The sequence below is a fragment of the Cadophora gregata genome (assembly GCF_030347475.1).
Source record: "Cadophora gregata isolate MNR1 chromosome Unknown scaffold_17, whole genome shotgun sequence".
Taxonomy (NCBI): domain Eukaryota; kingdom Fungi; phylum Ascomycota; class Leotiomycetes; order Helotiales; family Ploettnerulaceae; genus Cadophora; species Cadophora gregata.
Genome location: NW_026695940.1, coordinates 1,281,906 through 1,307,487, shown reverse-complemented (window position 1 = coordinate 1,307,487; position 25,582 = coordinate 1,281,906). Strand labels below are relative to the sequence as shown.

Sequence of the window (25,582 nt, the reverse complement as noted above, 5' to 3'; positions counted from 1 at the left end):
TTAGGACCCAGTGACCCCGCGGCTCGGATAAATTGAGAGCGATATTAAAGGTGGGATTTGGGATTTGAAGCCGCAAGAATAAGTTCAGCAGTGCTTTTAGGAGCTAATTGCGGAGCAGCCAACTTCGTGTGAGGTTCTGTTCATTGCAATCTACAAGCTGAGGTTCGCATTCTTTTTCTTTCATTCGCCAAAAAATAAGGCTGCAGATATGGTTTTTTTGCTTGATATTCCGCCTTACTATATATCAATTATAAGCAGGAAATCCTGGGTATTTCAAGCGGAATCAAAATTAGTTGAGACCCTGTCTGCCTGTTACTTCTTTGTTGACTTTCTTCGCTTAAACATCAACAAGTTACCAGTCTGAATCATAGTCACTCTATTTCCTTCTCCTCAAACATCGCTTGCTAACGAATCCGAGGCTTTTGACCGCAAATGCGCCAGAATATGTGGATACAACTCCTTGAAACGTGACGCCATACCAGCGACCGGCGAGTCGCCATGATGATCAACTATCTCCAGCATCGCCGCACCTACCAACCGGATCTTCTCAACACACGACTCGCCATTCAGCCGTAGATTCTCAAGAGAACTCGTATGTAGTATATGTAACATTTCTTCCGCGATCCGCACCTTTTGTAGCAGAAGCACTGAGGGCTCGCGCACCAGTATGGACTCCTCGGGAGTGCTGATATTGCGTGCCAGAGTTGGAGAAGCATGGTCTGAATTCGAAGCTGCTCCCGGTGACATGTAGGTCAATGGTGAGAAGGGAGCCCAAATATGCGAGACGTTGTAATAAGGCGTGATGTTGGAAGCCATGGCCTGCAATATGACAAGACGTAGGCACTGGTATGTGACTTGGAGATTGATTCGGTGAAGGGCAAACGCACGAGGAAGAGGAGGCGCTTCCCGCTCCTGGCCGAAGAAGAACGATTCGGGTGAATGTGATAGCGTAGGGCTTGCGCGGAGACAAGTTGGAGCATTATCCAGACAAGTCTCAAAGGCAATGTTGAGGTCGCTGATATGCGAGAGCTCAGCTGGCGTGGGCAAGCGTCGAGGGCCATCTTCTCCCTCTTCGAGACCTCTGTACTTTTCGCGCAGCTTTTCAATCTCTAAGAGCACTAGATATCCTGCATGCCAGACATCTTGGTTGAGGTTGAATCCCGTGACCAGTCGCGGTACGGACTCTCCTGAATCAAGGCGCATGTTGATGTCTTCGCCATCCAAACTCTCCGAGTAGCAAACGGTAATGCCGCTTTCCAGTAAATACCGGCCGAGTGTAATCTGATGCTTCCCAAGAATCGCGGCGGATTTGTCGCCAGTGAATAGAATCCAAAAGAGTCGTCGACATAGCTGACTTTCCACAACATCCATCCCAGCGTAGGACGATTCCTCGTGTAGTCGCATGATCTGAGCAAGCTCGATTGCGGACTCCAATTCATCCCATGTTGTTCGCGGTTTGCCTACAGAGTGTGTGTATCCGGATTGGAAGTACCGAATCGCAATTGACGACGACGAGGGCTTTTCTATCCGACGGTACAGCTCCATACTCCGCTTTGAGGTGCAATAGAACTTCTCGGCGACAAGAGAGCCTTGACTGAAGATTGTACTGGGAACGACTGCTGCAGTTATTGCGCACAATGCCACCGTAAGTGTGAAAACCTCGAGGTCCATCTCCCGTCGTTCGATCCCTGGTTGTAGAAGACATAATCCAAGCTCGATTTTTGGTCGATATACAATTGGCATGAGTGGGTAAAGACATTCGAAGTAGTGATCCACACAATCTCTTGCAAGCAAGTGCATTGTTTTGCCCAGGGCAAGGCTGCTCACTTCTTTTTCCAGATCATGGTAAATAGCCGCGAATTGCGCCGAAGGAGATAGTTGCTGATTCTGAGGCCAAATGGAATCTGCATTCAATGGAGAACTCTGGATTTCTCGTTCTCTTATCGGCGTCTCCACACTGTTCTCGGGGTTCGTCTGCTGTGCAGCGTGTCGGCTGTCCAAAGGTAAGGGAGATAATAAGGCGGGGTATGACCGTTGATATCCATCACTTTCGCTTTGAGTTGATGAGTCTGATATGTTTGCTTGTGTTGCTAAGTGAGCCTGGTGAGGGCTTCCGTGAGCGCGTTTCTCTTTATTACTCCCTGATGCTGGACGCGGTCCACGTTTCCGTTGCTGATGGGTGAAGTGACATGTCAACGACCGATTCTCGCAGTTCGCGCAGCAAGGACGCCGAAGGTCACACTGAGGGAGAGTTAGCCTGTTGACAAAATCTTCGATCAGTACGATAACAAGTCAGCGCCAACAAATCATGCCCGTGAAGTTGTCCCTTGTTTACATGCAAGATCCTCGGATCTACAACTGCCGGCCACAATGCAAACAAAAGAAGAAAACAGAGCTTGAATATCTCTCATCGAGGCTAGGATGAATAGCCACTTTCAATAGATCGGATAGGAAATGAAGCCAGAAACTGTGAGTTGTGGCGTGCTGGAATGATCATACGAGTTCATCCCCACTGTTGTGTACCAGTACGACAACAGCTCTTCAGTTCCACATTCCTTTCCTCAAGCACACAATCACATACCTTGATTTTCCTAACGCGGCAATAATCACAGGCCTGAGTCAAGCGCTGCAGAGGGCGCTCACGAGGCATCGTCGGGTCTTCGTCAATCGCCAGACCCGGGCTCTCGGGTCTCGGGGTCCACAAGCACGAGCTGAAGCATGCAGTGAACGAGATGGCGCATAGTATTACTCCGTCGTGAATAACAACTGAAGCTTCTATGCTGTGGATATGGCTTTGCTTGCAATCAAAGAGAAGCCGAGAAAATGAGATCCGCGGACGTGGGAATGGAGAGGGCAGGTCGCAGGGGGGCTGGCTGGAATTTATCCACGGCACAGTTAAAGGTCCATGCTTGGCCAGCCGCTAGGGAGTGCAGTTGGTAGCCGTATCCTAAACGAGAGGTCATGCGGGGTCCCAACATTTGCGGGGACGGCTTACACTCCACAAGAATGGGGGAGGCACAAAGTGGGTATGGGGCTGAATTGCTCGAGTCAGAAGTGTCTTGAGCAAGTCTAACACCCAATCAGGAGTGTCTCCGACGGATAAACTTGTTTGCTTGATTCTGGCCCTTCCCTCCAGCTCACTACCCGGTCTTTATTGTCCCGCAGTTGTGGGCAGTTATCAGCCATTTTCCAGTCATATCTCTCGTATGGCTGTTGCCGTACCGAGTATACGGCACGCGGTACATAATAAAGTTATAAAGTTCCGTGGCTTCATGTCAAGTGGCTGATATCGGACTAGCATTGTACCTCGGCTCATCGAGGAAAAAAGGGGGCAGCTGTATCCTTGTTGTTCTCGCTTATTGAATTGTAGTTTTTCCGCACCTCGTTCTCTCACTTACCCGTACATGGAATTTCTATTCTGGGTCCTCAGAATTGCCTTTAGAGATCAAACATAAATCTAACCTGAGAACTGTTCTCTACTGTAATATATTCTCTTGTTGACATCAATCGGTTTAGCTGAAATTACCATCTCGAATTTCTCTACCCAGAATGTTCGAACGAAGCGAGGTTGTGGACGCTGTTCCACAGAACGGTGACTTGAACAAACAGAGGACTGTTGAAGATTTACCCCTCCCTCACGACTTTGTTTGGGGTGCTGCTACGGCGGCGTATCAAGTTGAGGGTGGCGCAAATCAGGACGGCAAAGGCCCCTCGATTTGGGACACTTTCTCTCATCTGGTCCCTTCACGTACCAGCAGCGACAATGCCGACGTATCGTGTGATCATTACAACCGCATGCCCAAAGATGTAGAGATGATGGCCGCATTGGATCTCGATGTTTATCGTTTCTCCATCTCATGGTCACGGATCATCCCTCTCGGTGGACGTGATGACCAAGTCAACGAAGCGGGCATTGCTTTCTACAACAACCTTATCGACCACTTACTGGCACGCAATATCAAACCCTCCGTCACTCTTTACCATTGGGATATTCCTCAAGCTCTTTACGATCGATATGGTGGTTTCCTGAATACAGCCGAATTCAAGGCCGACTTTGAACATTATGCACGTTTGTGCTTCTCCCGGTTTGGAGACCGTGTCAAGGAATGGATCACTTTCAACGAGCCGTATGTCATTTCGGTTTTTGGACACCACAGCGGTTCACTTGCTCCTGGCCACAACAAGGCGACAGGATTCGATACGAAAACTGAACCCTGGCGGGTCGGACACACAATCATCCTCTCACACGCATCTGTTGCGCAAATATATGCGAACGAGTTCCAGCCATCTCAGGGAGGTACCACGGCAATTGTTCTGAACGGTCACATGTATGAGCCTTTCGATGAGAACAGCGAAGCAGACCGAGCCGCCGCACCGCGCAGGATGGAATTCTACTTTGGTTGGTTTGCAGACCCAATCTTTTTGGGACAGGACTACCCCGCCGTGATGCGTGCCCAGTTGGGCGACCGTCTGCCCAAATTCACACCAGAAGAGCTCAAACTCTTACGAGACTCGGTTTCTCTGAATCCTTTCTTTGGTCTGAATCATTATTCGACAAAGTTTGCGCGGGCTCTTCCTGATCCACCCGCCGACGACGACATTACAGGAAATGTTGAAGAAGGCTCATTCAACGTTCGAGGAGAGGAAGTTGGACCTGTCTCTGGAATGCTGTGGTTACGAGTTGCGCCCGACGGTTTTCGCAAGCTGCTCAACTGGCTGTACAAACGTTACAAAATACCAATCATCGTGACAGAGAATGGGTGTCCATGTCCGGGTGAGAACTCAATGACATTGGAGCAAGCGGTAGATGATCAATTCCGCTTGCGGTATCTCGGACTGTATCTGGATTCGATTTCGCGGGCCATCTATGAAGATGGGGTCCCAGTTCGAGGTTACTATGTTTGGAGTTTAATGGACAATTTTGGTACGTTGACATTGAATTATTGCTGATGATGTTTGATTTAAGTACCCGCACTAACAGAATTGATGCAGAATGGTCCGCAGGATACAGCGCTCGGTTTGGCATTATTCATGTAGACTACGACACTCAGGTGCGAACGCCAAAGAAATCGGCGGCATATTTGAAGAAAACTTTTAAGGATAGGAGAGCGCGGTCAATAGAGTGTTAGAGAATGTGATGGTAGCTTTCAAACCTGTGTATGTAGCTGAGGCGTGGAAATGCATTTGCCCTACTGGATTCTGCTCCTCTGGTCATTTATCGTGTAGTTTATTTCTTAGAGTGATTTTAACATCTGGAATAATTCGACGTAACAACTCAGCATGTTATGTAATACTGGCGATTCTATCAAAGCCACTGTAGAGTTTCTGTGTCGGGCAAATACTCCGCCCCTCTCAATTGACACCATCTTGTCAACGACCGTGTTCATGGAGGCTATCTGTTGCATCACGGCTTCAATGTTCGACGATGATGATGATGATGACCAGCAGGAAAATTGCAATAGAGTACCATAGTGGTGAGCACGATTTGGAATCATATTTTCAGAACAGAGTTTCAGAATATCTTGTATATTTTGAACAGAACAGAGTGGCATAAACTTCAATAAAAGACTTTGCGCTGCTAAGCTAAGTTCCAATTGACTTCTCGCTACCTATTTCTCGGAAACGTAAGGTCTGAGAAAAAGGCTCACTGTCTCGCTACCAAGCCAAATTTTCAAAACAGGGCTCGCAAACAAGAGCAGCTGCAAATTCCCTCCCATTTAATTTGTCTCTTGCTCCTTGATAAGACGTTGGGTTGCGGTCTCTGTCTTATGGAATCGCCAAGCTTTGATGCCACGCTCGAAGAGCTCGTCCAACTCAGCACTAGAGCGACTATAGAAAGGTCAGTCATGATTCAGATCAAGATGAAATGCACAAGGAATATGGTCAGTCCTTACCCTTTCGTCTCTGGAATCAAGTACCACATGCCAGCCACGAATGGGGCGCCGACGCCAACGTAAAACCAGGCAGTCTTGAGGCCCCAATCCCATTTCTCAGCATTAGTCATGTATGGGACAAGAACTCCCATAACGACACCAACGACACAGGTTGTTGCGGCGCCAAAACCGGCAGTATAAGGACGGAGGCGCTGAGAGGAAATTTCTCCAATGAAACCCCATCCGGCGGCACCATTGGCGGCAAGCCCAACATCTACAGACTGTCAGCGAGTGTTTTCATAAAGGATGAGAGCAAGAGAGGGTATAATGGGGCACATACTCCACAGACAGGCGAAAAGGATGAAAACGTAGGTTGAGGCATTAGTGGAGGGTGCAACACCTAGAACACCAATAGCCACACAGGCGAGCCAGGAAAGGGTTGTCCCGCAGCAGGCGATATACCGGCGACCGATCTTATCAGCGCTGAAAACGGCAACAATGACAGTTGCAATTTGGATACTGGACGTAATGACCTTGATCTTAAATGGCTGTTTGAGACCGGCCTGTTGGAAGAAGTAGGTACCAAAGGTTCCAAAGAGTGACAGGCCGATGAACTGCTGAGTGAGGTTGGTCCACAAGGTGGTTACGGTACGACGACCATCAGTTCCTCGGAAGATATTGTACCACTTTTCTCTCTTCTGCTCGACTGCTAGAGCACGCTCGTGCTCAACATTCATGGTGATGATTTCCAGTTGTTTGTCGACGTCGTAGTTTTCAAGGCCGCGATTGAGATACAACAAAGCCTTTTTGGCACGCTCCATCTTGCCAGCTGTGACGCACCATGCAGGAGACTCCGGGAGGAAGATGTATATCATTATCATCAATCCGATCTGCCCCCATTGAGAGTAAAGGGGATTGAGGTAATTGTAGGGGTTGTTCATGTTGAGACTGTTCAAGGCGACCTGGGCGAAGAAAGAGCCCAAGGTCCACCAGAAGCTGTAAAGCATCAACAGACCACCTCGGATGCGCGGCGGAGCACACTCTGAGATGTATGCTGGGATCGTAGATTGAAGACAACCAACACCAATACCAGCGAGGAGTTTTCCGATGAGCCAACCTTCCCAGCTGCGCGCACGCGTCTCCGCGATAATGGATGCAACAAGTATGAGCCAGTAGGTGTACATGGCGATCTTCCTACCGAATCGGACAGTCCAGAAAGATAATCCTATCATACCAATGATCTGACCAACGGACATGATAGAAGCCCATCCACTGAGGATAGGTGACTCGAGAAAGGGTGCGCCTTTGGCATTTATCTTTGTAGCGAATTGCCTCACGAATCCCTTATTGGCAATGATACTGGCGTTGATACTAGAGCAAAGAGTGAGCAAAGATTCAGAGCAAGAATTGCAGTTGGATTCAAAAACTTACCCAATCTGGTAGCCGTCGGTGGCTGCGCTGAAGGCAGCGAAAAAGCAGATAGCCGTCGCCATTTTGAAGTGCTTGGCAGTTTGCCATGGTGTCAACTCTTCGTAGCCTGTGATGGCTTGACCTCGAATGGCAGCATCGGCCACTGCATCTGAGGTTTTGACATTGTCTCCGTCGCCATACTCGTCATGGTCAGTGACGGTAGGAGACTTCTCGGTAATCGGCTGAGTGGCCATGGTGATGATGGGAGGGAATGGTGCAGCGAGGAGGATGTGGACACTGAATTCCTTAGAGTGAGCTCCGACTCAGAAAGTATTGTCAAGGAGGAATCTTGATGAATGATCCTTTGGAATGATGCTCTGCTGTTTCTGACAAGGTGGAAATCTTGGACTCTTTATGGGCCTCGCCGTGTACTGTGGAATTTGCTTCGGCCAAAGATAGAACGACAGCTTTGTTATCGCCAGGCTTCTGAATCTAGACGTTTCGTCCGTGTAGAACCGTCAGTCTGGCACCATAGTCTCCTTGCAGAGGCGTCAAAATGCGGAGATGGATGGAGAGCGGGGAAGAAGAGGGCGGCGCTAGGCCTCCACAAACGCCAACTCGGGATAACAATAACAGCCCCTTCTACGACAAACAACGTGAAGATTGAGAGACATGGATGCTCTGTCATTCAGGTTTTTGAAAGCCACTCAGCTATGGAACAAGCGGCACGGCAAGTCCTGAGTCGGAACAAGCGCCATGTGTGGCGATTTATCCGCAAGAGATGGCCATGGAATAACATCCGATGTACTAAGACTCATCATCTGCAGTTTATCCGTTCCTCTAGACGCACCATGGCTGAACTTCAGCACTCCTGGACTCGCAGCGCTAGAGAGTAGATCCGCGGAATAACAGGATGGTGGGGTGCTCGCTTGTGAATACGTATACGTATACGCATACGAGCACGGGATGTGGGTGTGACCACTTACTCGGGCACAGCACGCATGTAGCTAAGAGAAGGAAGTCTAAGAAATCTCCGAAGTCAGGAACATGACCTATTGTAAATTGATGGGTATTGGCACCGTGCTTAGCCCGGATCCTTTAAGCATAATCTCTCATGTAACAGGCATCTCATGGATCGCGGATCTCGCTTAAGCAATACTTGAGTTGACATTGAATATCACAGAGCGGCTTATACCCCGCAACTGTGGCCTTCTACCCCACAAACTACTTAGCTCTATCCGAACTTTTTCGATAGTGTACTGAATCTGGGGAAGGCTCTGGGCAAAATGCTGGGATGAAAGGCATGCGTTGCGAAGTTCACGGACGTCATGAACATGCAGAAGCGTATGAGCTCGGCTGAATGAAAAGCGAGAAAAACAGATGAAGGATTTTGTACGTGAGATTTACATATAAAAGGAACGAAGGCCCTCGCATAAAAGACATCACTGCAACATCAGATCTGGACGCGACGTGTGTAAGTGTTTCCGACAAAGCCACACCCCCAGGTACGTTGTCCGTGAGAATTCCGGGTTGTGTTCGACTGAACACTGACCGAAAGCAGATCCTGGCACATCATGTTTTTCAAGATTGCAAAAGCGATAGTGTTTGTGGCAACTGTGGGAGCCACTACCGTTCCTGATCCTCCAAACCCGGAATTCTTCGATATCAGTCAACTCACGCTCCCACCTGCTATCAGCAACACATCAACAGGCGCTTGCACCGCAGCAATCAATCCTCGCCGCACGGGATGCATTTACTACCAGGAGAACTACGACTTCCAGTCTGGTGACTTCACCCCAGATGGTAAACATGTTGTTGTCAGTGTGAACTTCACTGGAGCTCCTGCAGCACCCGATCCTGCCAGCATCTATTCAGGTGCTCAAGTCATTCTCATCACGGCTGATGGTACCAACTTTCCCAATGGCGATGCATGGAAATGTATGAGTTGCGCCGTACCCGCTGAGAACAAGCAGTCACTCGACCCTGTGATTGACTACCCTCATGTGTACCGAGGCGGAACCAAGATCTTGTGGGGACACAATGTCCTCGACTGCAATGGTGAACTACTTGCTGGTTCTTCGTGCACCCCCAATGGCACCAACATCTATCCCATTTTCTGGCCTATTTCAACCAACGCGACGGCTCGAGGTGGCGTACCCCGAGAACTACGTCTTCATCCAGATGACAGACACATTTTATGGAGTTCTCTGTCGGCCAATGGACAGTCTACCTACACGGGAAGACTGCAGTTCAATGCTGAACCAACCAGTGGCTCACTTCGCGTCCCGCGTTATGATCTTGTTGATGTCAACCTGCTTGCCAAAGCGAACAGCACTCCAGCGATCTATGCCGAGGGTAACGAACTCAAGATCAATCCCAACCCTCTCTCACTCGGTGAGCTTCGCGGTTGGTCTGGTAATGGAGAAGAGATCCTCTATCTGGGAACCAATGTGGAAGCGAATAATGTCGACCTCTGGGCTATTCACGTAGTCACTGGTGTCAGGCGTCGTATCACCAGTCACCCCGAATATGTTGACCCTGTCGTATCTTCTGCTGATAACAAAAACTATCTCATCATGGACACTCGTGGCTCCAACCGCCAGATGTGGATGTCTGGTATGCGCGCCATTCCTCCGATCCTCGACTTGGTTGTTGTTCTCCTTGCAGTCTCGACCAGAAACAATGGACCGCGTCGATTCTTCCAGCCAATTCTCCTCGACCACTACGGCGATCGCAGCGAGGTCGGCTATTATGGCCAGCGTATCAACACAGCAGGTGACTTGAGCAGTGGCTCCATCAACGATCCCAACTGGAACGGCAGGGCAGACGGAGGCTTCTCCCTCGATGGAACAAAGATTGTTTACTGGCAAGCACTCGTCACTGCTCCCTCGTGCGGCGGTGTCAATCCACTCCCATGCCCAGTTTCGACCACTGAGGGTGGTGCCAACTATCGTGTCATGCTCGCCAAACGAATCGGTCATGCCCCCACGCATCCTGCTCCAGTCTTCAAGATTCCAGACGTCATCCCTTGGGCAACACCATTCCCTCCAGGCTCCACGGTACCCGCCGATTTGACGCTCGCCCCTGGACACTATACGCTGTACGGCAAAGCTCATGGCTCGGCGGATGTGGTCTACGCACCAGACAGCGTGAGTGTCAGGTACAGCAACTACAGCGACGACTATAAGCATATTCTCGACGGGTACGAAAACGCTACCTCGTCCGTTAGCCCTCCAAATTTCTTCCTCGTCCGTGTCTCTTGGTTTTCGGATATCATTCAGACAGGCAAGGTGTTTGGCACGAAGAAGACCAGTCCAGGTGGATTCCATTCGGAGATTGATGCCATGATCAACATCTTCTCTGCGAATGGATCGCTGACGACGACTTTGGACGGGGTTGAGCATCATCAGCCTTTGAACTTTTCTTAGAGGGGGATTGATGAAGATGTATTGTAATTGGAATTGGTCTTACCAATTCGGGGGATTTTGAGACGTAGTACATGAGAAGTAAAGCGAATTCAGATTAGATAATGAGAAGACGAAGGATGAATATTATGAGTTCCAATTTCCGAAGTGACGACTTCGTTCCACTCAATAGCCTTGGTTGTAAATCTCGTGCTTGTTGATTAAACTTGAATGGTTCATCGAATTAAGCACTCTTTCGCTGCTTTCCATGAATCTGCATCTTTCGTTCACGGAGAGGGACATGTGATGAGCTCACATGTTATTTATCGGTCATTCGTTTTATCTTATGCCGCCATCTCTCGTCGAACTTGAAGTCGATCTGTGACCAGACATATACAACATATGCTGTTGTATCCTACTTATCTAATAGCTTTGGGTCGAAGTACATGGAGCAATTCGTAGAAAGTCAACAAAAACAATGCCAAGTCTCGCTTCTTCAAACGAATTACGGGGATGTGATGTGCTTTAACTCCTACCTTCAGAGAGCAGATACCCACACGACATAAATGTGGTCCTAGATAATACCAGTGACAAACATGGAAATAGTTTTTCGCCGTCAATCGTCTCCTGGAATATTTTTCTAGTACACGGATGTAAACGAAGCAGTGACCAAGATTCAGAAGTTTGCTTTTCGGAAAGTGGAAGCATGAATCAACCTAAAGCTTGTACTTTCTGGTAATATTCTCTGAAGCTGCACTTGGCCTGTCATCTTATATGGTGGGGAGTTGTACCAGCAAAGCCAGCCTCCCGAAAACGATGAGCACTTGCTAAACTTTAAATAGCCAAAACGTGATATCCTTGTTCTCTTTCCAGAGGCCCACATGCGAAGGGCGATTGCAGTGGCAAAAGATTATAGCAGAATGAGGAAGAACTGTAAAATGGGAAGAGAATATGATCAAAATCAATATTGGCGCACTAGAGCCATAAGGTCAGAATCTCTTGATGCCAAATACGAGAAAAAGCCAATCCTTCAAGTGGCTCACACTAGGCTACTCTGTCAACACAAAGCTGACATTGATGTCAGCCTTCAACTCAACATCTCCGATCTTATCCCCCACGCCGATCAACTTGACCGTAACATTTTCAGTCGAAAGAGGACTTTCCCCACGTGAAAGTCGATGTGTGCCAAATTTGGTATCAAAGCATTACTCAAGAGCCGCAACAACAACTGAGTGTGGCCAGCGGAAAAGGAATAATGCAATCTGAGCTTTGGTGTCATAAATTCATTTCCATGGGTATCATAGTCAACTCTTTCCTCACTTCTTGGCCTCCAAGGCCAATGCCGCTCGTTCAAGGAACGCATTGAAATCCTTGATTTGCTTCAAAATGCCTCCCGAGTCCCCCTTGTTGCTGACCTCGCCGGCTACCCTTTTGATGAGCAGTTCCGTACCAATCAAGTCGGTGGATTGATCGATCCCTGCAGATGATTGGTTTGATTTACCCATCTCGATCGCCATTTCTATGTCGTGAAATGCAGTATTGAGACTGTCTCTACTCTGTTTAAGAAGTAAGCATGAGGTTTCATGAGTTGCAATCTGAATACTAACCTGTGCATCTGTCTTCTCGCGTTCATGTTTTGCCCGAATCTCATCCATACGAAGGGCTACTTGCTCCCGATCTTTCCGAACCTGGAGGACTTCTTCACGTAATGCGTTCTTCCTTCTCAATTCGTCTCTAAGTCTACGCTCTAGAGAATAGGCGTTGTCAAGATTGATGGCCTCCAGCATCGTCAGCAATTGTAATACAAGAGGTAGGGAATAATTACCTGTGTGAGAAGTCGTAAGTGAAGCTCTTTTCCAAATGCTTCGACGGCATTCCACTTTGTTTTGTACTCTCGCCTCGATGCCGAATCCTCGCATCTATTTCCCATCTGCTCTAACGAGTCAAGTTGAGTACCAATGATTTCTTGGCAGATTGAACTCAGCACATCAATAGCACTGACACCTGATCGCTTGATGTGAGGCATTTCCGCGTTGAGAATATCCGCATCGGTTTCCTTTTCATCGTAAAGAGGGGGAAGGGTCAACCGGTGAACTGTAACCGGAACGGAACCTCCAACGGCATGTAGCTTCTGTCCGGATTTCTTGGCTGTCTTCTTTAGAGTCTGTGGTTTTGAGGCTACTTTCTTTGGATCTCGTTGTTGCACCGGACTAGATTCTGTTCGATGTCGTTTCCTTGGTCGTCCAGTTTTCACCAAAGTAGATGAGTTCAACGTGTCGAGATCCGGAGAAGCAGCTGCGAAATGTTTAGAGATTCGTCGACCACGATTCTTCTTTAGCACAACAGCAGCTTCCTCATCACCTATGGCTTCTGCCTCGCCGTCCTCACCATCGTCCGTGTTCTCCTGCTCGGGCAAAGGCTCTTGAATAGTCTTTGGTTTGCGTCCTCGACGTCGGGGCTGCTCTGGTGATAGTTCATCGATTTCGTCAATGGCCGAAGGTTCTTGACTTTCTCGAATCTGTGGTGAGACATTCGGTTCTCCCCTTTTACGCTTTCTCCGAGTTGGAGGAGTTGCCGTTACATCCGCGTCTGCATTCTGTATCTGCTGCAACTGCGAACTTGTTTGGAGAGTCGCAGCAATGGCAACACTTTGCCTACGACCACTACCAGGTGCACTTCTTGGACTCTCGGTAACCTCATCAAATGTCTGGGAAGCCAATGGCGTTCTAATTGTTCTCGCTGGAGATGCAATCGCGGAAGGCTGGTTTGGCTCCAGAATATTCGATGCTTCTTGTTCGACTGACTGCTGGGTGGCATCCAGAAGGGATTGATCTGGATGTCCCTCGGTTTGATCGCGCCCGCCTCGGTGGATTGAAGCTGATACAGGTTCCAATATTGAGGACTCCTGCTCCTGCTCCGGGTCCGCATTGTTCTCTGTTTCGATGGCATAGATATCGCGTCGAGGAGGATTCTGTGAACGAGTACTTCGCGAGGAGGTAGGGGGAACATCTGTATCTAACTTCCTTCTCTTCGCAGATGTATTTGCATCATTTGTGCTTTGGGATATGCGGGCAACTTCCTGGGTCACTACTGAAACTGGTGGTGGGGGTCTGGCAGGAGTTCTTCGGCTCGAACGCTGGGGAGGTAGGTCGGACTGTGGCAAGTCGTTCTGAGGAGGATCGATTGGAGGACTTGCATCTGCCGGTACAGCTGGGAAGGTAAGGCCGAAGTCGACCTCTTTGATTTCACGCCTCCTATGTATTTGTTAGCAAGTAAGTAACTCGGAGGGGGTGGATGGGTCGTACTGGGCACCGCGAAGCCGTGACTGGACGCGATCCTCGCGAGCTGTCATCATTAGCACGAGCAATTCAGTTCCCATGTCATACCACTTACAAGCCATGATGCGAGAATGCTGGATATCGTTGTTGATATTCGGCGCGTCGTCGACTTGGTATTCGCGCTGTCTCACGGCTCGTGTTTTCTTGGCGTCATAGATCACGTGGTGGTCTCTGAAGCCCCTCATTTACCTATGAAACTCAGTTCAACTACATGCAAGCTATGTGAAAAAGGTATTGTCTTCTAACTTGTGCTTTTCCTTGCCATATTCTTCAAGGTTCCCAATTACAGCATGGATTACTTGAATACTATTGTCAATGCTGCCCACGGGCAACCGGAAGTGGCAGATAACCTGGACCTGGTGAAGAAGGTCAACCCTTTGACATATCCCAAGAGTTCAGAGCCCTTCAGTAAGAAATTATTCAAGAATCCAACTTCAGAATATCGAGGATGTCCATTGTGGGCATGGAACACGAAATTGGAGAAAGAGCAATTGAAGAGACAAATCGACAACTTTGCTGACATGGGACTGGGTGGATTCCATATGCATGTTCGGACAGGGTTGGATACAGAGTACCTAGGATCTGAATTCATGGACATCGTCCTCTCATGTGTTGAATATGCAGAAAGTAAAAACATGCTGGCATGTCTGTAAGTTGCAGTATAGACTGTGTCTCTACAATTGCTTACCCTTCAAGCTACGACGATGACCGCTGGCCTTCAGGAAGTGCTGGAGGAAAGGTTATCAAGCAGAACCCAGAGCATAAGGGTAAACATGTCTTGTTTACACGCCATCCTTATGGGACTGTGGACTTGGGCGGGTAAGTCGAAGAGTTCAGATCAATCTCAAAGCTAATTTTCAGAAACGATTCACCATCATCTGCGAGAGCATCTCGAAGTGAAAACGGCCATCTACTGGCAACATATGATGTTACTCGTAAGTTCCAAGCAGCCAAATGGCACAGTCAGTTTCGTTCCGTTGAGACTGTGATGAGTTTCACTACATCAGCTGAGCTGCTATAATGAGGAGTTGATCACCATGAGCAATACTGACTTCAGGCAGTCGATGAGAATGGCTGTCTCAAATCCAGCCGAATGTTGAAAAAAGGCCAAACTGGGAACAATGTCTGGTACGCATATATGGAGACAAATACTGGTTCACCATGGTTCAATGATCAAACCTACGTCGATACCCTCAGCCCGGAAGCAATATCAAGCTTCATCAAAACGACCCATGAAGTCTACAAAGACAAAGTTGGCCACAAGTTTGGAACTTCTGTTCCTTGTATCTTCACAGACGAGCCTCAATTCGCCACCAAAACCCAGCTCTCAAGTCCACTAGGAGGCGAGGATGTCTTCTTACCTTGGACAGCTGATCTTCCAGTCTCTTTTAAGAAAGTCTACGATGAGGATATTGTCGCCAGCCTACCTCAAATATTCTGGAATCTCCCTCATGGAAGCCCAAGCAGAATCCGGCATCAATTCCATGATCATGTCGCAGAGAGATTCGTCACGGCATTCATGGACCAACTCTCATCGTGGTGTAGAAAGAACAACCTAATGCTGAATGGCCACATGATGGAAGAGCCTACGCTGTACTCCCAGACTACCGCTCTAGGAGAAGCAATGCGCTGCTACAGAAACCAGGAGATGCCTGGTATGGATTTACTGGTTGATTGGGTGGAATACAACACCGCAAAGCAAGCGTCTAGTGTCTCACGGCAGAACGGGACAAAAGGGACAATGTCTGAAATTTACGGAGTCACGCATTGGACCTTTACGTTTGAAGGCCACAAAGGCTGTGGAGATTGGCAAGCAGCGCTTGGGATCACATTCCGAGTTCACCATCTCACTTGGGTAAGTATGGCAGGGGAAGGCAAGAGAGATTATCCTGCCTGTATTGGATATCAAAGTCCCTGGTACAAGGAGTATGGGCATGTCGAGGATCATTTCGCTCGTGTAGGTGTTGCGATGACGAGAGGTAAAGCAGTGACAAGAGTCGCTGTCGTTCATCCCATCGAGAGCTACTGGCTTGCATTTGGACCAAATGGCAGCGGAGATGAACTCTCAAGTCGTGATCAGGCCTTTGCCGATTTGACGAGATGGCTACTCCATGGTCTCATCGACTTCGATTTCATAGCCGAAAGTCTCCTACCCAGCCAAGTCTCCAACAAACCCAACGGAACCACACTACAGGTTGGAAAATGCGAGTACGAGGTAGTGATCGTCCCGAATCTTCGTACAATCCGCTCTTCAACCTTGAAAATCCTCCAAAACTTCACCAAGCGAGGCGGAAAAGTCATTATAGCAGGCAGCGCTCCCGAATTTGTGGATGCCAAAGTGTCGCTATTAGGTCCCAGCATCGAACGGAGCAATAATATCTTCTGGAGTGAGCAGAGCATTCTGTCTGCTTTAGACCCAAGTCGCGAACTTCGAGTGACCACAGGTCCAAACGTACTTGCAGATAAACTGCTGTATCAGATGCGACAAGATGGTGATGAAAGATTTGTATTCATCTGCAACACGGATCGCCAGAATCCGGTTGATACTACAGTATCCTTGAAGGGTGCTTGGAGGGTCGATAAACTGGATACCTTCTCAGGAGAAGAGAGTGTGATATCTAGTCATCAAAAGCACGGCTGGACATCATTCCCATACCGTTTTGAAGGTTGCGCTAGTCTTCTCTTACGGCTGTTGCCGTCCACCACATCCTCCTCCCTTCAACTCATTCAGCCATCAACCAAATCTCTCCCACCACCAGACCTCACCCTCGAAAGCATTACTCTCACCGAACCCAACGTTCTAATCCTCGACTATGCATCCTACAAACACAGTACCTCTCCCAGTGACATCTTCTCCCCACCAACAGAAGTCCTACGAATCGACAACCTCATCCGTTCAGATCTCAAAATCCCGAGAAAAGGCATGGCCTGGCGTCAACCATGGACAATCCCTCCCTCAGAACGAAAACCCCTTACAGAGGTAACACTCATCTTCAAGTTCTCCTCAACATTCACCATCACCAAACCCACGCTCCTCGCTCTCGAAGATCCCGAAACAATGAACATCCGTCTAAACAACACATCCATCCCATCGTCATCTTCACGAACCGGACCAGCAAAGGGGAAATCAGGTTGGTGGGTCGACGAAGCGATTCGCACACTTCCTATCCCCGGGTACACCATCAAAGCCGGAACGAATACATTGACCATCACATTCCCATTCGGGATCCTCACCAACATCGAGAGGATTTACATCCTCGGCTCCTTCGCCGTCACATTTTCCAGCCCAGGACAAACCCTCCTCTCACCCCTAAACACCTCGTCCCTTACATGGGGCGACATAACAACACAAGGCCTCCCCTTCTACGTCGGGAATATAATCTACAACTACACTTTCTCTCTCCCTAACTCTCCAAGCACAGCACAAGAAATCGTACTTTCTGTACCGAGATTCTCATCCCCGGTGCTAGTCGTACATTCCCTGCCCACTTTGACAGAGCCAGATGCTGGCGCGAAAGCGAAGAAACTCGGTCACATAGCATTCCAACCACATACCCTCCACCTAGGCAAGTTCGCAGCAGGCACGCATCGGATTTCCGTCACAGCGTACGGGAATAGGTATAACGCGTTTGGGCACTTCCATCTAGCGGATGGGATCACGAATCAGTGCTGGCCGGATATTTGGAGGAGTATGTTACTTCTATTCTCATTCTCATACTAAACTGCTTCCTTGCTGTTCCTACTGTACCTTTGACGGTCCCTCGTCACTTTCTTTCTGTATTTCTTTTCTATTTCCTGAGTTTGGACTTGAAAATAGGTGATGCTAACACTCAACAGCGGAAGGAGATTGGTGGACAGACGCCTACAACGTCCGACCTATCGGTATCTTAGCACCAGCCAGCATCTCGGCTTCAATCTTAACATCTACGCCTTCTTCTTCCGTTTCAGCGTCTCCGCCTCTGCCGTCAATCAGCAAAGAGCGTAGGAATGAAAGTGAAACAGATACTGAGACGGAAAGAAACGAATGGGTTCTCGTATCTCCTACTACCACGCCTCCTAACGGCGGTGCTGGAAGTGGAAGTGAATGTGAGAGAGGGGTGTAAGGGTAGGCTCCACTTCGACGGAATGGAAGGCATGGGAAAGGTAACAAGTAAGAAGAATGATTGAGATGATAGGAAAATTGGTAGTATACCGGGTCGGTTTCGCGTCATGGAAAAGTAAAATATCAGTATGACTAGGAATACATCAATATCCCAGAATAGCAAACACGCGCATGCTTCATTTCGAGGTTCAGACGGATATCTGTGCGTGATCTTGTCCTTACCATATAAACCAAACGGAACAATGCTCTGAGAATCACATTTACTATGACTCACATTTACTGAGACTCACTTAATGCGAATGAAGTTCATTCATTCATTCATTCATTTCCATCTAGGCTACGCGCACGCACAACCTAGCGTCTCCATCCCAGCATCCCAGCATCCCCATTTCAAAAACCCAGCACAACAAAGCTAGCTATCCGTGTTCTATTCTAGAGCTCGCAACTAAATGCAAAGCACACAGATCGAACAGAGTATTCATCAAGCATTGATCGCAGCAGCACTGAAGCCCATTTGATTGATACTTGGTGTCTGTCCACAACGACGCCTCTCCATCCATAAGTTAATCGAGCAAGTTGCAACCATCCCGCCACGACGACCAAACGCCCACCACCACCACCATGATTCAGATCCCAGAATTGCATCTATCAGCGAATTTGATGGGGAAAAGGAAATATTAAGAAGGTAATGAGAAGAGGAGATTAGAAGAAGAAAAGAAAAGGAAAAGACAAATTGTGGTAGAGGCTGTGAAACCATCCATCCATAAGAAGAATCAACCATCCAGCCGTACTCCAAACAAATCAACAGTTTGACTACCGTGCCATGCAGAAACAGCTCCAACTTCGAAGTCAAAACAAATCTTGTGAGCAAATGGGAATTCAAATGTAATGAAATGAGCTCCAATACAAGCCAGCGACCATTGATTGCCCACCACCAAAACGCCAAGGTCAATGTCAACATTTCCCTCGAGTAAAGAATTCAGGCCTGACTGTTACCATGACTCTCATGAGATTTCTCACCCACGGGCTCGTTATTCTCACGAACATCAACAGTAACATCATTTTCCTTATCCTCGTCCTTAACTGGTTCCTCAACCGGAGCAACAACCTCACCAGCCTTGACCTGCGTCTTCTTGCTCTTCTTCGGAACGCGAACGAGCCAGTAGAAGAACAAAGCACCGACGATATTGACAAAGACATAAACCCAGAGGATACCAAAGTTGCGCCATCGCTCGCCGTACTCGCTGTGGACCAGCTTGAGGAACGCATCGGTGTTGCTGAGTGGGCAGTATGCGCAGCTGGATGTAGCCTCGGGATTGGTGACGTAGCCGCCAGCTGTCTGGATGTACTCGCTCATGTAAGTGCCGCATGTTTGGTCTGGAAGGGGGTCGAAACGGAGGAGTTCGATCTCGGAACATTCGACGGGGACGTTGGTGAGGGAGGTTGAGAGGATGCCGCTGACGAGGTAGGTGAAGGGAGAGACTCTGTACATGAAGATCCAGAATCCGGGAAGTGCGTCGGGACCGACGATGACTCTGCGGAGGGTTAGATTGTGGATTGAGGTGGAGGATGGGGGGCTTACCCGCAGAAGATCAGGGACAGCATGAAGAGTAGGTTGGCGTAATTACCGCCCATCTCGGCGAGATCGACACCAGCTTGAACCATGTGGCCAAATGTGCTAGTGAAGACCATGTAGACCACCATGAAGACAAGAACGGTGACAGCGCTCTGGGAGCCGGTACCACTATATTCTGCATTTCGATACAAACCGATAGGGTAGTACCAACCAACGAAGATCAAGACTGCCATCAAGATGTTCCATGGAAGCTCAACAAAGATGTTTGCAAGCATGAAGACCTTCCAGGAGTATGTCTTGGCGGGACGCTCACGAGCCTCGTAGAGATCACGTTGAGTGACGAAGTTTGGAAGCATCTGAGGGACAAGGTTGGAGGATTGAGTGCTGTGAGAGAGTTAGAGGGCCATAAAGAGGAGTTGGTAGACTCACAGCAGCATGAAGATACTGAAAACCTGGTTTTGAAGTCCTTGGAGACTCTTGTCGGCCTTGAAGAAAGTGAAGCCAAGGAAGAGTGCCTATCCAGTCAGTTAAACTCGGATGAAAACGACAGATGACTTACAGTGCCTAGACACATAGCAGCCTTTGAATAGATATAGGATGGAGTTCTCCAGTATCTAGTTGTGTTAGTAAATTCGGATGCAAGGGTGGAAAGGGCACTGACTGTTGATTGACTCGCTTCACACACTCCCAGAGCTGAACTGAGAATGGTGCCGCAAACTCCTTGTAATTATCCTCAAGTGTGGCCTTCGGAACAGCTGCACCTTGGCTCAATCCCTTCTCCATATCATCGAGCTCTTGGTGAACTTGAACATACTCAGGGCTTGAACGCCAAACTGCAGGCCAGTCGATATCACTGTGTGAGCCAGGAGTGCACCCGATGATCTCCATAATCCACTCGGCAGGGTTAGCATCGTTAGGGCATGGGGGAGCACCATTGCGTTCGAAGTAGCTGACTACAGTCGACGAATCCGGACCAATCTCACCAAAGTAGACGGGCTTGCCTTCAGGCGCAAGGAACAGCAATCGATCAAATCTCTGGAAGAGCATAGCTGATGGCTGATGGATGGTGCAGAGGATAGCTTGACCATGAGCAGTAAGCTTCTGTAGCAAATCTAGGATAGCCCAAGACGTTTGACTGTCCAAACCAGAGCTTGGTTCGTCCAAGAAGAGCAAGAGTTGAGGTCTAGCTGCAAGTTTGACAGCAATTGTCAGCTTCTTACGTTGTTCGACATTCAGACCTGTCCAAGTTAGCATTTGTCACCATCGGAAGAAGAGATCACATACCTTCACCAGGAACTCCAATGATTGCATCAGCGTAACTCTCCATATCCAACAAATGAATGACTTCCTCAACATAAGCAAGCTTCTCACTTTTATCCAAACCTGCTGGCTGGCATAAAACAGCATTGAATTGAAGAGCCTCTCGAACACTCATGGTCTCCAAGTGGATATCGGATTGCTGAGCATAACCTGTCTTACGTTGGAACGAGATGTCTCGAGGGTGACCATCGACAAGGGCTTCGCCAGAGACAACGCCAAAGGTATCCCGAGTAGCAAGTACATCCAGAAGAGAAGTCTTTCCTGCACCTGAAGGGCCCTACAGATTTAGAGTTAATGAATAGCAGAATAATAGACTGAGCGAATTTAAGAACTTACCATCAGAGCTGTCAATGTCCCTGGCTTGACCCAACCGTCAACATGATCCAATATACGACGATCTTCCTTCTTGATCTTGATATCAAAGCAGATATCCTTCCACTGGAAGATTGAGGTTTGCTTCTGGATCGTACCAGAAACTGGTCGAGATGGACCTGAAACCGAAGCGACCTCTTGAGCTGGCTTCTCAACATCACTATGAAGGTCTCGTCGGTTTTGACGACCACGCTGGAACAGAAGAATCTCTCCCTTCGATTTCTTGGCGGTAACAATTTCCGAGGCTGCCAAATAGGTGAAAGTGAAGATGACTGTGAGCGCAATGATAACCCCAAAGTTTCTAGTCATGTTAGTCATGCTTTCCAAAGTCCCAGATTACAAACCTCCAAAGGTGGCTGGGCTCATAGTTGAAGGTCAGTCTGATATACTCGGTGCCAGAAACCAAAGTCGATCCAGGAACAGCACCAACAACCCCACACACATGGTTGAGAGACCCAACTGCGTCATATTGAGGTCCAGCAGGAACGAAGGCGCCGCACTCGAATTCACGACCATGGAATTCATTGATCATCAGACTCTCGAAAGCGTAAGATATTGGGTCGATGTAGTTGATCCAGCGGAACCAAGGGTGCATGCTCTTAATGGGAACAACGAAGCCGGTGTATGTCATGAGAGCAAGGATCAGAATCGAAGATGGGAACAGAGATTGCACAAGACTACGAGAGCTTGCTCCAATCGATCTGAACACCATCGAGAGCGATACAGTGATTGAGAAAGAGAACAGCAAGAATGTAAAGAATGCTGGTGGTTCTCGTCGCAGGTTGGACATAAAGTAGAGGACCAAGTTGAACGCGATGGAGTTTCCAACCTTGAAGGGTAAGTCGCAGATCGAGGAGGCAATGGCTTCCGCAAATGGGTGGTATAGACCATATCTATCGTGTTTCTCAACCATGGGACGTTGATCATACAGGATGAGAATCTACCATAGTCAGCTCTCGAGGGTGGGCATGAGGTGGGGGGAAGAAAGTTTACCTCCAACGCACTAGCAAATGCATTGAGCAAGATTGCAAGGAAGATCAAAACAGATCTGCCATAGAAACTTGATGTAGTTTGGTCGAGGTTGTAAAACATACTCCCTGAAACTTGTCAATGAATGCACAGAAGATGAGATGGATGTTCCTTACCAACTACTAAAGCCAAAACGCTGTTTGCAACAACACGGCTTACTGTGATTTTGGCATCTCCACGTAAACGTTGGAATCCACGCTCGACACATAGCTCAACTTGCTGGTACAGAGAGAGTGTGTATGGTGACTCAACGCGTCTGAAACCATGTCAGCTGCAGTTCTACTTTGAGGAATGGTGTGTAAATACTGCTTTCTTGCTTGCTGAGCTCTACGCGAGGCAGTGAACATTGCAACCGAAGGACCACCAATGGGAAATTTCTTGTCGTACAATTCGATGTTTTGAATCAGCTTTGCATACTCCTCACTGCTCTTCCAAGCCAAAGCGAACTCCCCAGAGGTCCGGGGGACACGATTCTCATACCCAGGACGGATCAAACGTTCGGCAGGACTTGTCAAGGATGTGAGGAAATCTGCGGTGGTTTGGCGAGGAGCACAGTCAAAGCCCATGTTTGTGAAGAAAGCTTTAGCGTCGCTGCAAGGGCCAAAGTATATTTGACGCCCCTCATAAAGAACTGTGACCTTGTCGAAGACCTGTGGGGAATTAGACGGTAACGTGCTGGGAGAGATAAAGGACTGACCTCATATGCATCCTGAGAACCTTGGTATAAGGAGATAAGCGCGGTAGCACCAGCCAGCTGAGTTGACAGCTTGATGGTGCGGCAGAATTCGAGAGCATTCGCACTATCTAGGCCCCGAGTACTGTTGTCCCAGCACTGCAAAGGACTGCCACTTAGACCTGCCTCTGCAATGCTGACTCTCTTTCTCTCTCCTCCACTGACTCCAGGAATGATGACACCACCGACATTTGTGTTCATCGTATGCAAGATACCATAAGTTGCCATGTAAACATCTCGCATATACTCCGCGTAGAATTCTCGAGAGATACCAGGGAAGGTACCAGTAGGTGGAGCACGCGCCTTTGCAGCGAACAACAAGGTCTGTCCAACGGTGAGCTGAGGGAAGTGGACGTCATTCTCAGCCATGTAGATAGCCTCTCCTCGAAATTGTGTGTGCATCTGGTGTGGTGGAATACCCTGGTAGTTGACCTTCGAAGTTGGACTGACAAGCAAGCCATGGGTGTCACCAGAGATCGTCTTTAGCAGGGTGGAACAACCACTTCCGGGACGACCTAGGACAAGTAACATCTCTCCAGCTTCAACGAGACCGTCGAAGTCTCGCAGAATATTGATCTCCTGCTTCTTCTCTCCTGCCATGCGACGAAACAAGCTGGCTACTCCAAGCAAAACATTACCAACGCTTTTTTGATAGTCAGTTGGGCTGCCAAAACCAGAGACATTGAGGTCAGTGAAAGAGACACCAGCGCTTCTGCGTAACAAGTTTCCAGGGGCATGGACGGTATAGCCTGCCAAATTCGAAAAGAAAGCATGAGCGCTGAAGTTCGGACTAAGAGGGTCCAAAGGTGAGTCTGGGGGATGACCAATGAATGGATGGCGGAAACCGTTGTACTCAGTCTCAAAGGGGTCCAATGTATACACTCTCATTGTGAAAGATGTCTACGAGTGCTGCTTCATGAGAGATGAGTGAAAGGTTGTTTGTGGTTGATGAGAGAATAACGACGCGTCTGACACTTCGAAGTTGAAGACGAGGATGGTGAGGCTCAGGTTGGGTGAGTCGAGATGGCCACATCCGAGCTAGTGGGAGATGAGGGCAAACAGCCGAAGCGGGAGGTGGAAACCTGAAGAGACCAAGTGAGGCCACCACGTGTTTTCCTACTCGATTCACTTCTTTTCACCTTTTAAACGATTAAAGGCAGTTTCTTCAAGTCAGCCAAGATACTGGAGACCATTGAGGTGAGTAGTCAAGACTAGGAGGGTGGGCGAGAGACCAGAGGGGCATCACATTTGCAAGGTATCAAAGGAGGCAGAGCAGAGCAGAACTCCTAGGAGAGAAAGTCATCAGCACTACGGACAACAATCGGAGGAGGCAAAAGAAGGCATTGTGCGGACAAAGGAAGTGGACATGGGGCGGACGGTTCTAGTTGCAGCAGCTGGGCTGGATGTCAGAATCCGACAAGTAAGCACGTAGCCGGACAGTTGGACAGTTGGAAGTGCTTTGCCCTTGACATGATCAGACCCAGAGACGAGCAGCACAGGGGCTTGAGCCTCGAATGTTTGGGATAGACCCGTTTGTAAGACACAGCCAATGTCTACCCTGGATCTGGTAACGATGTTGTACCATCCCGTTGCTTCATCTCGATCCGTTTGTAGGACCAAGATGCTGTGCCGTCCATATCCTGTTCCAATCCGCCGCGAGGCATCATTGTAGGCATGACTAAGAAGCGGGCGCTGCATCGCGTGATGGCATTCGTCTCATCATTGTACCTCAGTCCCCGCGGCGGTGCAACAGGCATGATGTTTACGTGGACTGCTGCTGCGAGGGCCAGACCGAGGAACCACAAAGTCAAAAAAGAAGACAAAGATAGATACAATACACTTATCGATAGTCTAGCTCGTGCAGAATTCATGATGTCTGGCTCAGCCTGCGCCGCCAGCTAGCATAAACATGCAGAAGTAGGAATTCCATTTGACAAGTGAGGTTGAAAGGATAGGTAAGGGTTTGCCTTCGGTGCGGCGTGGCTTTTTCTGCAAGGACAAGGACAAGGGCAAGGCGTCTAGGCGCTTCTGCCCTCCACTACAGTAACCTTACTGTACCAGCCTGTCGAGGGACGGGAAGAACGCCACAAGTGAGCAGACATGGCCTGGATACTGTAGCAGACGATTAACGAGTCAGCCGGATCCTTGTTGATGCAGATGGATGTGGATGTGGATGTGGATGTGGATGTGGATGAGACATGGGCAGGGAAGGAATGCCAGGGAGATGAGGAGACTGTCGGGCCCCGCGGGAAATGGCCGATTCGAGGGCAAAGGCCACCACCAAAATATCAAAAGGTCCTTGGTGATAAAGTAGTATTATCTGCACGACTAATGATGTATTTTCTTTCAAAATAAAGCATTAAACAGATTCAAGGTCTCTAGTAAAGCTATTGAAGTTATAGTAATTTGATATCAAGTTTTGTTG

The 25,582-nt window shown here is 48.6% G+C and overlaps 7 protein-coding genes across 10 annotated transcripts; 3 read left to right on the top strand and 4 right to left on the bottom strand.

Moving 5' to 3' along the window:
• Positions 1–83: 83 nt before the first annotated feature.
• Positions 84–3,130, bottom strand: ONS95_006236 (uncharacterized protein). Of its 2 annotated transcripts, XM_058499688.1 has the most exons (3): positions 2,996–3,130; positions 2,582–2,920; positions 84–2,241 (listed from the first exon to the last, which is right to left on the bottom strand). In XM_058499688.1, the coding sequence occupies exons 2-3, from the start codon at positions 2,648–2,650 to the stop codon at positions 391–393; spliced, it is 1,920 nt and encodes a 639-aa protein (XP_058350732.1). In that variant the 5' UTR covers positions 2,651–2,920; positions 2,996–3,130; the 3' UTR covers positions 84–390. The 2 variants fall into 2 exon arrangements, with proteins under 2 accessions (XP_058350732.1, XP_058350733.1); XM_058499689.1 differs by having other exon boundaries at positions 84–2,947.
• An 82-nt stretch (positions 3,131–3,212) lies between these two features.
• ONS95_006235 (uncharacterized protein) lies at positions 3,213–5,221 on the top strand. The gene is made up of 2 exons (XM_058499687.1): positions 3,213–4,924; positions 4,993–5,221. Exons 1-2 carry the CDS (start codon positions 3,550–3,552, stop codon positions 5,127–5,129), a joined length of 1,512 nt encoding a protein of 503 aa, XP_058350731.1. The 5' UTR covers positions 3,213–3,549; the 3' UTR covers positions 5,130–5,221.
• A 275-nt stretch (positions 5,222–5,496) lies between these two features.
• ONS95_006234 (uncharacterized protein) lies at positions 5,497–8,160 on the bottom strand. Its single transcript, XM_058499686.1, has 4 exons — positions 7,305–8,160; positions 6,214–7,244; positions 5,895–6,147; positions 5,497–5,829 (listed from the first exon to the last, which is right to left on the bottom strand). Exons 1-4 carry the CDS (start codon positions 7,535–7,537, stop codon positions 5,718–5,720), a joined length of 1,629 nt encoding a protein of 542 aa, XP_058350730.1. The 5' UTR covers positions 7,538–8,160; the 3' UTR covers positions 5,497–5,717.
• Positions 8,161–8,323: 163 nt separating this feature from the next.
• ONS95_006233 (uncharacterized protein) lies at positions 8,324–10,820 on the top strand. Its single transcript, XM_058499685.1, has 2 exons — positions 8,324–8,788; positions 8,845–10,820. Exon 2 carries the CDS (start codon positions 8,858–8,860, stop codon positions 10,709–10,711), a length of 1,854 nt encoding a protein of 617 aa, XP_058350729.1. The 5' UTR covers positions 8,324–8,788; positions 8,845–8,857; the 3' UTR covers positions 10,712–10,820.
• Positions 10,821–11,657: 837 nt separating this feature from the next.
• On the bottom strand, positions 11,658–14,124 carry ONS95_006232 (uncharacterized protein). Of its 2 annotated transcripts, XM_058499683.1 has the most exons (5): positions 14,081–14,124; positions 13,993–14,032; positions 12,513–13,941; positions 12,295–12,465; positions 11,658–12,243 (listed from the first exon to the last, which is right to left on the bottom strand). In XM_058499683.1, exons 1-5 carry the CDS (start codon positions 14,085–14,087, stop codon positions 12,004–12,006), a joined length of 1,887 nt encoding a protein of 628 aa, XP_058350727.1. In that variant the 5' UTR covers positions 14,088–14,124; the 3' UTR covers positions 11,658–12,003. The 2 variants fall into 2 exon arrangements, with proteins under 2 accessions (XP_058350727.1, XP_058350728.1); XM_058499684.1 differs by having other exon boundaries at positions 11,961–12,243; positions 12,295–13,941.
• Positions 14,125–14,247: 123 nt separating this feature from the next.
• ONS95_006231 (uncharacterized protein) lies at positions 14,248–18,306 on the top strand. The gene is made up of 5 exons (XM_058499682.1): positions 14,248–14,674; positions 14,722–14,844; positions 14,887–14,960; positions 15,087–17,714; positions 17,863–18,306. Exons 1-5 carry the CDS (start codon positions 14,316–14,318, stop codon positions 18,126–18,128), a joined length of 3,450 nt encoding a protein of 1,149 aa, XP_058350726.1. The 5' UTR covers positions 14,248–14,315; the 3' UTR covers positions 18,129–18,306.
• Positions 18,307–18,427: 121 nt separating this feature from the next.
• Positions 18,428–25,457, bottom strand: ONS95_006230 (uncharacterized protein). 2 transcript variants are annotated; one of them, XM_058499680.1, is made up of 12 exons: positions 23,122–25,457; positions 22,731–23,074; positions 22,541–22,680; positions 22,389–22,492; positions 21,740–22,335; positions 21,360–21,696; positions 20,988–21,300; positions 20,365–20,941; positions 20,263–20,317; positions 20,133–20,218; positions 19,710–20,087; positions 18,428–19,662 (listed from the first exon to the last, which is right to left on the bottom strand). In XM_058499680.1, the coding sequence occupies exons 1-12, from the start codon at positions 24,043–24,045 to the stop codon at positions 19,107–19,109; spliced, it is 4,410 nt and encodes a 1,469-aa protein (XP_058350724.1). In that variant the 5' UTR covers positions 24,046–25,457; the 3' UTR covers positions 18,428–19,106. The 2 variants fall into 2 exon arrangements, with proteins under 2 accessions (XP_058350724.1, XP_058350725.1); XM_058499681.1 differs by having other exon boundaries at positions 19,710–20,317; positions 23,122–24,443; positions 24,996–25,457.
• Positions 25,458–25,582: the final 125 nt, after the last annotated feature.

What these genes read in the sequence shown, in the direction of transcription:
- ONS95_006234 (XM_058499686.1), bottom strand. Translation starts at nt 7,537, where the DNA reads ATGGCCACTCAGCCGATTACCGAGAAGTCTCCTACCGTCACTGACCAT. An exon ending in ACCGACGGCTACCAGATTGG is followed by an intron (nt 7,245 to 7,304) that starts GTAAGTTTTTGA and finishes TCTTTGCTCTAG; the next exon opens with TATCAACGCCAGTATCATTG. An exon ending in TTGATTCCAGAGACGAAAGG is followed by an intron (nt 5,830 to 5,894) that starts GTAAGGACTGAC and finishes ACCTTTCTATAG; the next exon opens with TCGCTCTAGTGCTGAGTTGG.
- ONS95_006233 (XM_058499685.1), top strand. Translation starts at nt 8,858, where the DNA reads ATGTTTTTCAAGATTGCAAAAGCGATAGTGTTTGTGGCAACTGTGGGA.
- ONS95_006236 (XM_058499688.1), bottom strand. Translation starts at nt 2,650, where the DNA reads ATGCCTCGTGAGCGCCCTCTGCAGCGCTTGACTCAGGCCTGTGATTAT. An exon ending in GCCGCGTTAGGAAAATCAAG is followed by an intron (nt 2,242 to 2,581) that starts GTATGTGATTGT and finishes ACTCTCCCTCAG; the next exon opens with TGTGACCTTCGGCGTCCTTG.
- ONS95_006230 (XM_058499680.1), bottom strand. Translation starts at nt 24,045, where the DNA reads ATGAGAGTGTATACATTGGACCCCTTTGAGACTGAGTACAACGGTTTC. An exon ending in CGTTTTGGCTTTAGTAGTTG is followed by an intron (nt 22,493 to 22,540) that starts GTAAGGAACATC and finishes GACAAGTTTCAG; the next exon opens with GGAGTATGTTTTACAACCTC. An exon ending in GAGCCCAGCCACCTTTGGAG is followed by an intron (nt 21,697 to 21,739) that starts GTTTGTAATCTG and finishes TAACATGACTAG; the next exon opens with AAACTTTGGGGTTATCATTG.
- ONS95_006231 (XM_058499682.1), top strand. Translation starts at nt 14,316, where the DNA reads ATGGATTACTTGAATACTATTGTCAATGCTGCCCACGGGCAACCGGAA. An exon ending in AAAAACATGCTGGCATGTCT is followed by an intron (nt 14,675 to 14,721) that starts GTAAGTTGCAGT and finishes TTACCCTTCAAG; the next exon opens with CTACGACGATGACCGCTGGC. An exon ending in GGGACTGTGGACTTGGGCGG is followed by an intron (nt 14,845 to 14,886) that starts GTAAGTCGAAGA and finishes GCTAATTTTCAG; the next exon opens with AAACGATTCACCATCATCTG.
- ONS95_006235 (XM_058499687.1), top strand. Translation starts at nt 3,550, where the DNA reads ATGTTCGAACGAAGCGAGGTTGTGGACGCTGTTCCACAGAACGGTGAC. An exon ending in GAGTTTAATGGACAATTTTG is followed by an intron (nt 4,925 to 4,992) that starts GTACGTTGACAT and finishes GAATTGATGCAG; the next exon opens with AATGGTCCGCAGGATACAGC.
- ONS95_006232 (XM_058499683.1), bottom strand. An exon ending in ACTTACGACTTCTCACACAG is followed by an intron (nt 12,466 to 12,512) that starts GTAATTATTCCC and finishes ACGATGCTGGAG; the next exon opens with GCCATCAATCTTGACAACGC. An exon ending in GCGAGAAGACAGATGCACAG is followed by an intron (nt 12,244 to 12,294) that starts GTTAGTATTCAG and finishes CTTCTTAAACAG; the next exon opens with AGTAGAGACAGTCTCAATAC.